This window comes from Rhamphochromis longiceps, linkage group LG12 (genome assembly GCF_057381845.1).
Source record: "Rhamphochromis longiceps isolate RC_006_pf linkage group LG12, R_longiceps_female_GT1.1, whole genome shotgun sequence".
Classification (NCBI taxonomy): Eukaryota; Metazoa; Chordata; class Actinopteri; order Cichliformes; family Cichlidae; genus Rhamphochromis; species Rhamphochromis longiceps.
In genome coordinates this window covers 29,169,232-29,185,377 of record NC_140568.1, presented here as the reverse complement: position 1 = coordinate 29,185,377, position 16,146 = coordinate 29,169,232, and the positions used below count along the sequence as shown (strand labels likewise).

The window sequence follows — 16,146 nt, the reverse complement described above, 5'->3', positions numbered from 1 at the left end:
CAGATCAGCTGGTCACCTTTCTGTCTTTTCCTTTTGCTTTGCTTTGTCACACCTCCATCAAGGACTGTTTTATCATCTCCCTGCATTCTGACGGGAATGCTGAAGGCCTTCTGGAATTAAGGCTACGGATAGATTTGAAAACGGCATTTTCGTCTGAAAACGCTCCGCGTTCACAGTAGCGTTTTCAGTCGTTTTCACAGAGTTGTGCGTCCACGTTGAAACGGCCAAAAACGCTTATGTTCCAGTACTGTGCATTCATGAAGCGCAAGAAGATTTGACCTGCCTCATTTCTGTCTGCCGCTTATTTACTTTCCAGCTCTTTGAAACGTCACGGCAGAATGTTGAGGAAAACCACCGAGTTTTTTAAATGGACTAACAATGAGGTGGAGTTGTTGCTGCGAGTAACACAAAAGTACAAAGTTTCAAAAGCGAGTGAGAGTTAAAGAATTTGAAGAAAAGCTATCTGGAGCATGTACAGACTGATATCTTTAGTAGGGCTGTCAAAATTCAGAGAAAACAAAACAACTGCTGTATAATGCCCTCCGCTATCTTAGTGTAATTGGTCACATGACTGCGTCACATGACTGCATCACATGCCTAAAATGCGTCATCATTTTAGAAAGTCTGCGTTTTTGCTCTCCACACTGTGACGTGAAAGCACTGTTTCCAAATGTATGCATTTTCGAGAGCGTTTTTCAAAATGCTGCGTTTTCCATCAGCGAAACCGCCGTCTCAGTGTGGACGGGAGGCCAAAATGGAGAGAAAACGATGTGTCTTCAAACGAAAACGCATTAGTGTGGACGTAGCCTAAGTCAGAGTTCCAGCATCCGTTGGCCCTTGTCAGGAATTCCCATGAAAGAAGAGAAACAGAGACACACACAGCATAAAGCTGGCAGCTGCTGACAGCTGTATAAGCAGAGAGTGGCTCAATGCTTCATCAGTGTGGCATAATGAAGGATGTCTGAAGGGCTGATGATTATGTTGTTGTGTTGGAGGATAAAAAGCCTGAATGCAACAGCTTCCCTTGCTCTCACTTTTATGGTGCTGTTTTTGCTGAAGCAAATCTTTTAAAAGCTGATTGTAGTCTGAGCCATACAACACCGGGCACTCTCAGACCACAGGAAATGTCTCGTGGTTCTACAGCAACTGTTGCTGGAAACACCCCCATTTATCTGTGTCGGAGGACCATCATAGTTCTTACAACTCTGTTTTTGGAGCTCCTATTAAACAGTAGAGATAGCTGTAATGTGATTTGTCCAGACATAAGCATGGGTTGACCGGTCGAACACATAAAAGCAGGACTGACATTTGAAAAAATGGTCATGGTGACATTCGCCCCAGTGGAAAAAAAGCAGAAACATGAACTGACAGTAAATCAAAACTTCTGGTTGGAGAAGTTTCCATCAAAAATGTGATTCATTCTCTGTCTTTCTGCTATTAATTGCATTATTTCTCCCTCTATTAAAGTAGTATTCCAACTTTTTTTTACTTATGCTTGAAGTGTTTAAGATTTAGAAGTGGAGATATAGGTGATTAACACTTTATCCCCAGTATATTATTCTAAACTTACCATCGGCTATAAACAAATGATCAGAATATTATGTTCCATAAATATTTATTCATGACGTTAAACTCCAAAGAAATGAATTGCAGACGGATATTTCTCCTTAAGATCTTAAAAAAAAACGTTAAAAAAACAAATAGCAAGGCCCAAACACTCAAGATTATTTTTATTGTTAATTGGTGTTCTATATGGTGCCTCGTTAACATGGTCAACCACACAGTTGGGGAGAGAGCACTTTGAGACACAGATAAAAGCAAAGCACATTTGAATTTCAAAGCAAATTTAGCCAAAACACCAGGACAGACAACCTTCACTTCCAAGCATCCAGCCTTCAGATCGCAAAGTGGGGTTCATTAACGCATTCCTGCACATGTGGGATGGCTCGGCTCATCTCAACACTGACAGGAACAAGAACGTGGAGATAAGACCTGGAACTGAATGTACATCAAGGTGGAGAGAGACAGAGAGACACAATCTTAAGAGTGGGAGTGAGAGCACGGGAGGGGGGGGGGGGGGGGGGGGGGGGGCTTTTACCTTGTGCGTTTCTTTTAGTGTACAGACTCGACTGTCAAACACCAAAAAGATGAACTGCTACTTTGAGGGGAGAAGGGGAGCCGTGTTGTCAAATGAGTGTGTCGTAAGTGGAAAAGGGGAGGGGGTAGTGTTTACATGGACTTTGGTGAAAGAGCTTTTCTGGTAGACCTTGTTTGACATGGCCAGGATAACTAATGAATATGCGCGCTCTTTCTCTTACTGTTCCTCTCTGTCTATCTTAGTCCACATCGCTTCTCTTCATCTTGCTCTCTCATGCACAGCATCACTTCTGTCATTGTTTTTGTCTTCTGTAAATATATTTAGTTTTTCATTCTTTCACCTTTTTAAAGAAACACGCTGCATAAAATGACATTTGTTGAAAAGATGCATTCAGCTTTTGGGTTTTTTATTTGGTTTTTTTCAAGGACCGAGTGGGGGGTATGGACATGGTTGTTAATTGAGTGTTGACAATGGCCTTATGTGAGGTTAGTGGTAGTTGGTAAGATTTTAGCATCACCATTGGTCACTAATTGAGACCAAACCGTGCATGCTGAAATGTATTTACATTTTCATTAGGGAACAACCACCAGGATCTCTGATGAGAGGCCGGCAAATGAGCTGATTGATAGACGTTCAGCACATTTTTCTCACCAGCCACAATCAGTTAACGTCCAGTTTTACACAAAAATAAATAAATGACTTGAATGTCTTAAATTCACTCAAGGCTATGTTTTTCTTTTCCATGAAGATAAGATTGTAGAGTGAGAGCTTTGCACTTTGTCAACCAACTGCATTTTTCACCTTGGTCACTCTTCCTCCTTATAAACAGATGGCACAGGCTTATAGAGAAATGACTCAATACCCCAGGATCTCTGTAAAGATAAAAGGCATTTTTTTTGTAAGAGGTGGAAAACTAAGACCAAAAAAGTGTCACAGTGTACCAGTGTTACAGTTCGAGGATAATGTAGTTCCTTTCCTTTTTATACAGTCACAAAAAGTTCAAGAACATTAAGTTGGCCACCTGGCTCCAGTTTTGGTGGATGAATGGCATTCTACATTTTTTTCCTTCGTTTTGCTTCTTTCCTTGTTTGTCTGCCTCCCACTGTCTTTCTCACATGCTCACGCCGACGACAGAGCAGTAGCCAAAGATCCCAGGTGCAGGATGGATGTGAAGGGCTTTGTGTTTTGTCAACAGCGCAACAGCACCTCACATGACAATCCAGTGGGCTCACGCAGGGAAGACGGGGCAAAGAAAGTGGAAGATAAGAAGAGGAAAACAACGCAGTAGGGAAAGATAGGCAGGTCATGTGGGTGAGAACCAAAAAAAAAAAGGAAAAGAAGAAGAAGAAAGGGTTGGAGAAAAGTACACAAGCAAGTCTGAATGGAGAAACGAAGGAACGCATGTAGGAAAGAAGCAGGGAGGCGCTCGAGAAGAGATATGGCCTGAAGAAGAAAGGGGGAGTTTGAGGTCTGCAGCAAAATGAAACACAAAGAGAGTGAGCATTATGGAGTGATGGGGTGGAGGGCAGAGTGAGAGAAAGGGTGGAAAAGGCCAGTGGCCTCTGCTCTGTCCCCTCTGTGTGCTGCTAAACTGCCCACCAGTTCCCCGCAGCTCTGTCACTTCTTGTTTGCTAATCCCCCATTCTTCTCCCCCTCCTAGTCTTCCTCGCTCCCTTTCTCTCAAATTGGTCAATTGTTAATGTGACCCCTTTAAACCCCACCATCCCTCTTTTGCAGTATCATCAACATAATTATCTGTGTGTACAAGAGGGGCATTTAGAAAGGGAAGTGCTAGATGACAAATGTCTATAACTGTTTTTAAAAAAATCTGTCCCGAAATAAGAAAAGGCTGCTCATGAAAACACTATCACATTCAAACCCTGCACACACTTCCTTCTCAAGAGGCTGAAATAGGAGCAGGAGAGCAGATTCTGTATCTGCTCATAGTTTATTTCAGCGAAGAAAGAGTCATGCTTGTTTTGGACCATCTGTGCTTGCAGCTGTAAGCATCTGGTCCCAATGAGCATGCTCAGATGAATGAATATCTTAAAAGCCATGAAGGAGAGACACTTCCGTGATCCCTTTTTTCCCCTCAAGTGACAAACAGGTGCCCTTTTGAAATAGGATAACGAGGGAATACAACAGCTTCGGGAGCTGAAGCATTTGTAAGGGGACTGTGAGAGAGAGCGTGTTTCATAGCAGGTGTTTGAGCTCAAAGTTTTTTGGTTTTTTTTCCCATATCTGGAATGTTGTCAAGTTTTTCTTGCACATTTTATCTTTATTTGCATCTTAGTAGATTTTGTTTCATTAGAGTAGGTACGATTATATTTCATTTGAGTCGGTTCACTCATGTGAACTGGATTTATGATGTGAATACTGAGTACGTAGGGTTGATATTTGTCATCTTGGCTGGGATCTATTCGCTCAGTGCTTCGCTGAGCAGATATTAAGCTTCTCCCGCAGGGGAGATTAAAAAGCTACAGGTGCACTGAAGGTTCATGAAATGCTCCATGAACAGCAGAGTCCGAGTCACAGAACAAAACCACTTACAAAATGTTACTAATGTAACGAACATATCGGAGAACTAAATTAATACAACTGAAAAGCAAGAGACGTCTGAAAGCAAAGGAAGCAGATAATTATTTTCACAGTTTTGTCAGACACTGAAAAAACAAGAACAGTCAATACAGCAACTCCCATGAAACAGTTTTATCAACATATTACAAAGCAGCTTATTCGTCACAGCCTACTCTACATGAACAGATGTAAGGACTTGTGTTGGGACATGAGGTAGTCGTAATTCTGACTTAGAAATGCCATCTGAATACAAATTTTGTGACTGTTTGGGTATCTGTTGTAGTCCTATTAGTGACTATGTTAAAGCCTGTGGATTTTACATATTATTCCACAATTGCAGTACAACTTGTTTCCCACTTCAGCAGACTATTTAACCTCCAAGTCTGGCTATGCTACTGCAAATACTTGTTGTGTTATTTAATAGCACATGTCCAAATTCTGCAAGCCTACTCTCTAGCAATGTTCTCTTTCTGAAAGTTGAGATGTGGATCTTCATCATTTTGTTTTTCTCCCATTTAATTTTTTGTAATTTTCTTCTTTTCTCTGTTGTATAGGCAACATATTGGACAGTATGCTGCTAAAAGCATCCAGTAAGGAGGCAGCAGAGAGTGGGAAGGAGACTTTTGGCAGCACAGCTCCTGCTTCCTCCTCCCAAAGACTACTGTGGTGTCACTGTTATCACCACTGCCCAGAAGATTCAACCAATAACACATGCAGGTAAAGAGAAACACCAACAAAAGCAAGTATTTATTTCATAACATGTCATGTTTCTGGTCGCCTTACCTACTGTCGCTAAATCTGCCTCTGCAGGACGGATGGCTACTGTTTTACAATGGTGGAGGATGAGGGAGGGGTGCCGGTCCAGACGGCAGGTTGCCTTGGGCTGGTCGGATCTGAATTTCAGTGCAGAGTAAGTTGATGAAAGTAACATTATAATCCACATAATTTCTTCCTCTTGCTGCCATTTTCTTTTCATCATCTGGCACAAATCCTTCCAAAATTAATTTAGGTGGTAAGCATTACAAGAGGTTAAGTTAATAAAGCAGGAAATTGTAACCTAACTGTAGATGCTAGCCAAGTACCTCACATGACTTTTCCGTCTTTCAGGACGCGGGGAACTCACGTCAAAGGCGGTCACTAGAATGCTGTACAGATGAAGATTACTGTAACAAAAATCTGCATCCTACGCTGCCACCACTCAAACCTCCTCGTGAGTTAATTTATCCAATTTCTGCTTTTTCCCTCGTTGCAGATGAAATGCACAAAAACACCAGTAGTTCTCCAGTTTGGCAGCGGCAGTTACAATGATAGATACAAGATCCTGAACTGTGGCTGATGGTGTGACAAGACACGAGATAAAAGACAGAGACATGACATTTTCATTGAGTCAAAGGAGGCTCAAGTGAAGGAGACGGTGTCAAACCGTCCTGGCGTGTCAAGAGCAAACTGGTGTCTCATCGTGTTCAGAATTAGACTGCCTGTGTGTGTGTGTGTGTGTGTGTGTGTGTGTGTGTGTGTGTGTGTGTGTGTGTGTGTGTGTGTGTGTGTGTGAGAGAGAGAGGGAGAGAGAGCCTTTCCGTGTGTTTGAGAGAAAGTAAGCCTAGATTCCCAGGGAAATCACAGGCCCCAGCAGACACAATCAATCTGAAACCCTATCATAGGGGATCAGGAGGGGAATTCATCGACTTGGTCGAGGGCTTCCTCTCGCTGTTGACTGGGGCCTTGAGGGAAGAAAGTGTGTGCCAGAAGAAAATGAAAAATTGATGAGTGAAATATGATTTGTACACAGTTTACTGTACTTTAGTCCTTTTTGTTTCCTTTACATGAGGCACTTTGGAAATTTCAAATTCTTTGTTTTTTCCTGTGTTTTAATGTGACGTTTCTGGAGTATAAAGAGAGTTATTGCATTTTGACATGCAAGAATTTTTTGCATTTAACTTAGATGAGGAATTTGATAAATGACTTTTCATGACTTTAAACATTTCTGATGCTTTTTTCAATGTCTCTTTCATCCTCCCCCTCTAGTCTACGTAGATGGGAAGATCCACCATGTGGCCTTGTTGATTTCAGTCACTGTATGCACCCTTATATTGGCTGTCATTATTATTTTCTGCTACATCAGGTAATTACATCTTACAATGAAACAGTAAAACAAACTTCATTAGGGTTTATTGAAACCTCTCTTTAGTGAATAATTAAAACTGACATATTGTGATATTTTACAGGTATAAACGACAGGAGTCTCGTCCTCGCTACAGCATTGGTCTAGAACAGGATGAGACATACATCCCCCCTGGAGAATCTCTGAAAGACTTGATAGAGCAATCACAAAGCTCTGGCTCAGGCTCAGGGCTCCCTCTATTGGTGAGACACACTCACTACATCTAAGTGACAGTTAAATCAAAAAGATGCTTCATGGACGTGAACATCCTGGTACTTTGGTCCAAATTCATTTTGTTTTTTTCTAACATCAGGGTGTGTAATAGTTGTACATTTGATACTTATATGCCCATCATGATATCAAATTTTGGCATTATTGCAATGTTTTTAGAAAATGCATTTATTGGGTGTTTGACCTTTTTGGCAAATGTGTCGACAGTCTGCAAATAATGTGTGCATCATTGACAGAATATCGGTATTTAATTTCTGTGTGTAATTAATACACTGTTATAGCTACAAGTTACAAGTATTTGTTTTGGGGGACTTCTTTTAATCTTGGGTAAACCTTGAGAAATGTGCCAAGACACAATAAAACAGTACCATTCCTGATTTTACTTCATAGCTCCCACATCTGACGTTCACTTAACCTTAAACTGGAGTTTTAATTCTGAAGAAATATGACAGATGTGGTGAAACACATGGGTCAGATTTTATCTAAGCATTTCCTTCTTTTTTTTTTTTGCTTCTCCTCAGGTCCAGAGAACGATAGCCAAGCAGATTCAGATGGTGAAGCAGATAGGCAAGGGGAGATACGGAGAGGTGTGGATGGGCAGGTGGAGGGGAGAAAAGGTAGCTGTTAAAGTTTTCTTCACCACTGAGGAAGCGAGTTGGTTCAGAGAGACTGAAATCTACCAGACTGTCTTAATGAGACATGAGAACATACTGGGTGAGTCTGTTTGTCTAGTACTTACTACCTTGTCTCTGCACCTATGTGAGAATTTCTTTGTTTCTCAGTGCTTTGTGTTGCTCTTTGACTTCAGCTAAATCAAAAAAGGTGCCGAGAAAGGAGATGTAAAGGGGCAAATAAAAAAAATTGTATAAGTAATATAATAGCACCATACTAACCAGTCCTAAGTCAAACTGTCAGCTATTGAAAGCATGTCGTTGTTGGTGGTCCAGTGTGTTTTTGATGCTACATCACACTGCACACTGTGCGAGCCTTCTCTGTATTGCACCATTAACTTTGTCTTTATAAGTATTTGTTATCCTGAAATATGATATCATAAAATAGCAGATATTAGTGAAAAACTGCCCAAACTCACTGAAAGATCGGTTTTCTGCACAGCTTCCCACATATTGTCAATGCACAAACGACAGTCAGTGAAGAAGAAAAGAACCAAAAAACCCACAGTATATATGTCAGAAATTGTTCTGTACTCCCATGAAATTCAACAATGGGGGAAACTGCTGAATGTTAAGGTCCATCTTTCTTTGTGTTCCATACATCCCCCCCCCCCGTTCACAGGTTTTATAGCTGCAGATATTAAAGGAACTGGCTCTTGGACCCAACTCTACTTAATAACTGACTACCATGAAAATGGATCATTGTATGACTACCTCAAATCGACCACTCTAGACAATAAAGCTATGCTGCGACTGGCCTACTCCTCTGTGTCAGGACTCTGTCACCTCCACACAGAGATCTTTGGCACCCAGGGCAAACCTGCCATTGCTCACAGGGATCTGAAGAGTAAGAACATACTTGTGAAAAGAAATGGGACCTGCTGTATAGCTGACCTAGGACTGGCTGTCAAGTTTATCAGGTGAATTTCTCATGAATGTGTTCTATTTAGGATGAATGATGAGAAATATTGGAATTCATGTATTTAAAGTAATTTTTGTCCTTATTACTTTGATGTCTGACTCTTTAGTGACACAAATGAAGTAGATATTCCCCCCAATACAAGAGTCGGTACAAAGCGCTACATGCCTCCAGAGGTTCTGGAAGAGACTTTGAACAGAAGTCACTTTCAGTCTTACATCATGGCTGACATGTACAGTTTTGGGCTCATTCTCTGGGAGATTGCACGTCGCTGCATCTCAGGAGGTAAATGGAGTGAATAAATAGTTGTAGCACCTTCTAAAAGCTAAACGGCGTCAGAGAGGAATGTGACTCTTCTGTAACGTGTTTATTGTAGGAATCCTTGAAGAGTACCAGTTACCGTACCATGAGCTGGTTCCAACAGACCCTTCATATGAAGACATGAGAGAGGTGGTCTGCATCAAGAAGCTACGACCATCCTTTCCTAATCGATGGACCAGCGATGAGGTAAAACATGGAAAAATATTCTACATTACTCTTGCAGAAACGAACAAATCGGCAATCTCTGTAACATAAGTTTGTGTTTCCTCAGTGTTTGAGACAGATGGGAAAGCTGATGACAGAATGCTGGGCCCACAATCCAGCCTGCCGCCTCACAGCCCTACGGGTCAAAAAGACACTTGCCAAAATGTCAGAATCACAGGATATCAAGCTGTGAGAAAGCACTGCCTGGTGTGTGTTTACACGCATACAAAAGGCAGGTACTAACACTGGCTCTATTCCAGGCCGTACAAGCTGGGGTTTTTTTTTTGTTTGTTTGTTTGTTTTTGGGGGGGGAAAGGAGGGGGAACATGAAGCAGAAGATCACTTGGGGGATCCCATGATGACATACTTTGAGTTCAAATGCTGAGAAATCTGCAAAGTCCCCTCAAAAACAATCAGAACTAACTGTGCATGGTCCTCTTCTGTTCTTCAAAGAAGATGAGACAATTACATTTCCGACTAGTGTGAAGACTCTAAAGCCAGATATAGGTTCCTGTTCACATGCTCCAAAGGCCTTGGAGAAAGAGACTTGAGTTTGACTTGGCACTGTACATGCTGAGATACACAAACAGGCTACTGACCAGAGAGTGGAAGACTATATGATTGCTTTCTGTGAAAGCTACCTTACCCGTAGATGAAGGTCTGATTAAAAGAACCGAAGGGATGTGCGTCAAGGCAATCTGTTATTGCAGCATTACACCTCCTTTCTAAACACTTCCTTGGATTGAATACACTTTTGTCACTTTTAAATAGCTTTAAATTGCTCTTTGTTATGACAAGTGACACTGTGACAGAAATAAACATATTTTGAAGGTGTACACGTTTCGATTGTGGTGATACCATTTGTAGACACTGAAGAAAAGGTAAATTTGTTTTGTGAGCTAATGAGAATACCAAACGTTTTCCATGTACAACTTTAAGGTAATTTGTAAAAACAAAAAAAACAACGTAATAATAATAAATAAGTTAATATGTATAAATAAATCTAGATTGGGGCTCTAATGACCTCTGTGTTTCTTTAGGCTTCTTTGGGACATGTATTAAAAATAAAACCTGCCTCGGAAGAGGCGGCGTTTCACCAGTGGAATGGTTAAAGCAGAGCAGTGCCCCCCATAGCCACTGTAGAGCAAGTACAGGAAGGAAGGCCTATCACACAATCTGGAACTGCTTCACACAAACTGTAACGTGAAGTTTTGCTTGATTATCTAGTGATCCATTATAAATGTGTGGATTTTTGTTAGTTTAGGGGTGCCAAAAGTTGCCATGTCACGGCTCATTGTTATTATTCACTAATTCCCAATGACTGTGGCTCCCGTAACAAAAAGATGGAGTGTATTTAAAGCAGTGGGTTTAGCAGTATGCCCTTATAGTGAAAGAGTGCACTAAGAAGTTGGCTGGTTCAAGAAAGCACCCAAGCCTCACCCAAAATATTAAATGGTAAATGGCTTGTATTTATATAGCGCTTTACTAGTCCCTAAGGACCCCAAAGCGCTTTACATATCCAGTCATCCACCCATTCACACACACATTCACACACTGGTGATGGCAAGCTACATTGTAGCCACAGCCACCCTGGGGCGCACTTAAACCACAAGAAGTTAACTTGTTGACTTTATGAAATTTTTAGTTCCTACTTACAAGCCGCCCTTATACATGTACATTAGTGTTAAACTATTTCAGTATAATAAACCAGTTCTGTTGAACGCAAATGGCACTTTGGCACTGATCAAGTCAGTTTCTATTAGGCAAGTTCCTCCATTAACTCAAACTCTCACATAGAAACATTCCACTGTTGGGAAACTTCATGATGACATATTTCTCCAGGTAAAAAGTTATCACAGTTAGGGGCCTTGTTAGATCATCCACAGTGGTGTGCTGTCACGACATCAGTGATTTCTCTGACTGGCTTATTTTATTTTATTTTTTAGCTTTCATAATTCCTCAGTTTCCATTTCCATTTCCTTCAGAGGTCACTGAATTTCAATCTTGCTCTTGTCAACAAAACGACAGCGTTTTTCTTGTGGATGGAGGTTTTGGTGTGGCAGATTTGTTGTGATATACAGTAAATGCCCTTTCTTTCCTCTTGGGTGTTGTGCCTTATTTGATCTGTATCTGCTGTAGTTGTCCGTGAGAGAAAGTCGTGTTTTTATTCAGTAAAAGGTTGAACATTCCCCCCCCAATAAAGTGTTTCACTCATCCAAATGGCTGATGTTCAATTTGTGATAACTGAATGAGGTGAATACTAACAAGTCATTGCCTCTTACTGTTAAGACACGCGCTCCATATTTTCTTTGTTGGAAAAAAAAAAGAAAAAAGCAGCATGCCTCATTACAACCCACTGGTGCTGCTGAGCACACAGCATGTTAAATAGTGACACCATAAGGATTTTCCGTTTCAATTTCCTCCCCTTCAGGCTTCTTTATCCCACAAATTATTGAGTCTGGAGCATGTAAATGTGAATTTCACAGAAATCATAAGAAAAATAAGTATCGGAAATGAAAAATATCTTTTTTCATGCGCTACAAATCGGATTTCTGACCAAGTTGGGATATTACACGCAAGTAAAAGTTGTGTTGAAATAAGCCACCAAATGCAGCACAGGTTTTCAGCATTGCTTATAAATATAATTTATTAATTGTCTTAAAAATTCTTTCTTACACTTTGTACAGAGAACAATTAGAGGAGATAGAGAGGCAAGCATTCAGCAAGATTGAGCAAGACTCATGAAGCGTGCCAGAACTAGCTAAAATGGACCAACACTATCCCACACTAATCAAATCAAATCACTCCCGATAGTAAAACCAGGAGTGCACGTACAAGGACAGCTCTAGATAAAGACTTCTATCATGATAACCAATGCCAAGTTTGCATAGTAGACACTGCTTTTACAAAAAGGAACAAAAGAAAAACTTAAATTAAAAAAAATCAAACATACAAACTATTAACTGTACTGCTTTTTCATTTTCAGAAATTTGCCAAATATAGCTGACAGTACACAACTGTACACACTGGAAATAGAAAATATTATATTTTTTTTTTACATACTTAGATATCTTAATACTACTTTCTTCATTTTCACATCATGAAGGATCATCTCCTGGAGGCCTACACGTGCTCTCCTCATGAAAACCTCCCTTGTCTCGCTTTTGCTTTTTTAACAGAAAATCGATTCTTCTGGTAAACTGTACACTTCAAATCTGAGGTGGAGCTATGCTATTTTCATTTTTTTTTAAACAATTCCTAATGTCGTAGTTCAAAAAAATAGATGTTGTATGACTGAATTCAGCCTTTAAAGTTGTCAGTGATGTCGATGATCAAATTGTATAAAAGAGGCATTGTCATGACCTTTGGGTTCATGTTTGTTTCAGCTGATGACTAAAATATTTTAGGCTTTTATCCTCATAAGGTTTCCCATCCCTTTTACTTCCTCACATATGACATCACCAATTACATTTGAAAACATCCACTCTGTCAGTTAACCGTACACCTTTCCTGCTGTGAGCTACGCAAAATCAAACCGCGCGTACTTTTACAGCTGGTTTTACACTGATACAAGAGGTCTGAATCTTAAAGTCGCACATATTTGAACAACTGTACAAAGAAAGGAAAATCTTTGTGAAAAATCAATATCTCAAGGTTTCCTCCTGAGCGGGCAGCTATAAGATAAAATCTCTCATGACCCAAGGTAAATACTTGACCTTTTGTACCAGTGTTAAACTTGACCTCTGCCTCCCTTTTTGTCTCCTCTACATACCTGATGTTCAGTTTCATATGGCGTCTCTCCATAATTCAAAACGGAAATACCTAACTCCAGTTTTTGAATTTTTCCCCTCTCAGGGCCAATTGTAATTATGCAAGTTGTTCTGCAAACACAAATATATTACACTTCATGTTACATAACTCCCTTTATATGATTTTTACCTGTAAATTGTAACTTTGTCATAGATACACCATGACTGGAATGTTAGCTGCTAAGTAACTGATGCAGATTCCCCTCATAAATGTCACACATATAAACACAATAAAGCTGGCAAAAAAAAGTTTATGTAAATAATAATGAACAATGAACAAAAATACGTGGTAATAAAAGCTCTTTAGAATGAACATAATGATAAGCATGTATTTACACAATCAAAATAAAATAAAAATGAAAACACTTAAAATGCTCTTATTTATCAAAGGCCACTGGATGGTGCTAGTGACCAGCAAAGTCATGGCGACGATCACAAATGAAATGCCACATGTGGCCTGATGGCAGATAACACAACTGAAGGAAACTTGAATATAATTGATTAAAATCGGTATATTAGTAGTAGATGAGCTGCATTTAATTCACTGTCATATAATTCCTGCAATCAAATCAAGTTATGTTTTCCACCCCCCCATTTTTTTATTTATTTTTTTGCTTTGTCCGTCTGTCCAGAAAGAAGCCCCAACAGTCTAAAATAGACACTTCTGGGTTGGAGGTTGTGGTCAACTGCTGGTTGTTAAGTAATAGAGAAGCAGCATTAGTGCAGATTATGTTGAGACTCTCAGTGGTTTGAGATGCACTTGTAGTTTTGAGTTTGCCGTTCCTGTTTTTCCTGTCTGGATCGTGTTTTTTTTAATGTATTTATTTATTTATTTTAAAAATGTGAAAAAGCAATGATAAAATAAAAACAAAATAAAAGTCTTAGATGCTTTACTGCAATGTACTGTGCATGATGATGAGCTTTACCTAATAATCATTATATGATTATCATACATGAAATCTTGAAATCTTACCATAAAAAAGATTATTAAAAAAAATAAGTTATTCTTGCATCCTTCAGCAGCATAATTATCTTTGGACTGGCTTTTTGAATTAAAAAAAGAAGAAAAGAACATTAGAGGCATTGGAAGCAAGTCAAATTGCTTTTGTGTTCATTTTTCTCTGACCTGAAAGATTTTGATGGTATTTTTGAAAAAAGCCTTAATCTTAATCAACATCCAATTGGAACCATCTTTATGATAATAACCCAAAGGGGACAGTTGTTGTTGTCTCGGGCTTGTTTCTGGTCAGGACCCTTGATTGACAGTCACTTTGTACTCATTCTTGTATCAGGAAATGATCCACACATATGGACAGCAGAATTCATAGAGCGTTCCCTAAGAAACGATATAAAGACGACAAACTGTACTGGCAAACACGTACAGCCGAGGCTCACAAGAGAGGACTCACTTCTTTATCCCCCTCTCTCATTATCTGTTTTCCGTTCAGATGATCACCTGCCATCGCTTCCATCATTTTATGTTTATGTCCTCCCTCTCTTTTGTAATCAGTTTAGCTTCGCTCTGTGTTTGCGCCCATCTTTCTTAAGAGTCTCTAACTCACTCTCTCCGTTTCCTCACTCTGCCTTCTCCCACTCTTCTGTAATCAGTTTACCTTCTTTCCCCTTATGATTCTGTTCCATTCCTACAGAGGTTTCCAAGGTCAGTACCTCTCTGCTGCTTCTTGTTCTTTGCTTCTCCTTGTTCAATATTAAAGTAACAACAAGAGAACAACCGGTGTTACTATGGACAAGCTTTTTTTTTTTTTTTTTTTTTTAGGCGTGTGTATGTTTTTCTGTGTTCCTGATAGATAGGTAGGGTTATCTCTCTTTCAGTCACATACGACACTGCAACATTTCGCAAATACACATACAAAGATACATAGATAGTTCCAGCACACAGCAGTTAAGGTGCCTCACCTATCTGTTACCATGTCGGCATGATTACCATGGTATTTAATCGGTGCTCAGTCACCACAGTGGCAACTTTTCTGTTGCTAATTGGTTTGTTGCCCTCGCTGCAGGATCAACCATCGACACTTCACGCGTAATCATCTCCAGACCTCTACCATTGTCATGGTAACTGCAGTGTTTCGTCAATGTTCCGCTGTCATGGAGGCAAGGCTACTGTCGTGGCGACCCATTTCTTCCAGCACAGTGGCCAGTTCATTTAGGTCTCCATCAGGGAAATGTTGGGCCTCCCAGAGATCCAGGATTACGCCTGTTGGACTGGACTTGGTGGCAAAGTAGTTCAGGTATCTGAAATGAACATTAAGGAGTGAGGGGGTGAGTGACAAAGCATAGATAAGTCAATATTATGCAACAGACAAAGATGAATTCCGATTCCAAATTATTTTTAAAAGATTAAATTGGAATATTTGAAATTTGCTCTCTGAAAAGCATGGGCAGTGAATGACTCAGCAGTGTGACGTGAATGGCTTTATTGTCTAATCGCTAAGACAGATTTCATCCAAAACTTTAAAAGATGTGTCAGGGAGGGTTTCAAATACACTTGCTGGACACTCAGTACAGACAGTTTGACCCTCCTCATTGAGAAAGCACACATAAGATGTGGAGAAAGTAAAACAAGCCTATGTTATCTAATGTGATGTTAATGTCATTATGAATTTTGATATTTAGACAGAGGTAAAATAAATAAATAAATAAAATATGGAACGACCATTTTTCTCTAGCTGAACCATTTTCCATGATTCACATTGTGAATGCATAATATGTAATGATTGATGCTGATTATTTTATCCGCCCATGTGGGATGTGTGATGAAAAAAAAAGCTTTTGAATGTGAAATTCTAAGTGCATAACATATAATATAAAACATTCTGAAACTTCTATTTAACAAGGTGATGAATTATTTCCCTCTTCAAGACTTGAGACTATCGCACAATAAAGCAGCACAGACAGAAGAACTTACTATAAAGAAATACACTTTATCGGGTCCTCTATAGTATACCATTTGCTATTAGCTGTGGTGTAAGGAAGCATAAATGAAATTTGACAGGTTAATTTCCTTTTTTTTGGACATTTTTATTACCTATGTTCACTTCAAAATATTTTAGACAAATGTGGGGGAAGAAAATGTTATTGCATTAGAACTAAACCGTGGCGAGTCAAAGTACACAGTGGCTGCAGAGGAAAAG

The 16,146-nt window shown here is 39.7% G+C and overlaps 2 protein-coding genes across 5 annotated transcripts in view; one reads left to right on the top strand and one right to left on the bottom strand.

The window, feature by feature from the left end:
* bmpr1ba (bone morphogenetic protein receptor, type IBa) overlaps positions 1 to 11,402 on the top strand; it is a 66,973-nt gene extending 55,571 nt beyond the window's left edge. For 2 of the 3 annotated variants that reach the window (XM_085425668.1, XM_085425669.1), the window contains 10 exons: positions 5,230 to 5,392; positions 5,486 to 5,585; positions 5,783 to 5,885; positions 6,701 to 6,797; positions 6,901 to 7,039; positions 7,589 to 7,781; positions 8,361 to 8,658; positions 8,767 to 8,942; positions 9,034 to 9,164; positions 9,250 to 11,402. In XM_085425668.1, coding sequence (XP_085281794.1) covers positions 5,230 to 5,392; positions 5,486 to 5,585; positions 5,783 to 5,885; positions 6,701 to 6,797; positions 6,901 to 7,039; positions 7,589 to 7,781; positions 8,361 to 8,658; positions 8,767 to 8,942; positions 9,034 to 9,164; positions 9,250 to 9,375 — 1,526 coding nt within the window. In that variant the 3' untranslated portion in view covers positions 9,376 to 11,402. The remainder of the gene's footprint in view (positions 1 to 5,229; positions 5,393 to 5,485; positions 5,586 to 5,782; positions 5,886 to 6,700; positions 6,798 to 6,900; positions 7,040 to 7,588; positions 7,782 to 8,360; positions 8,659 to 8,766; positions 8,943 to 9,033; positions 9,165 to 9,249) is intronic. The other variant, XM_085425670.1, reaches the window with a different exon arrangement.
* A 3,268-nt stretch (positions 11,403 to 14,670) lies between these two features.
* unc5ca (unc-5 netrin receptor Ca) overlaps positions 14,671 to 16,146 on the bottom strand; it is a 187,328-nt gene continuing 185,852 nt past the window's right edge. For both annotated transcript variants that reach the window (XM_085425666.1, XM_085425667.1), the window contains one exon: positions 14,671 to 15,247. In XM_085425666.1, coding sequence (XP_085281792.1) covers positions 15,085 to 15,247 — 163 coding nt within the window. In that variant the 3' untranslated portion in view covers positions 14,671 to 15,084. The remainder of the gene's footprint in view (positions 15,248 to 16,146) is intronic.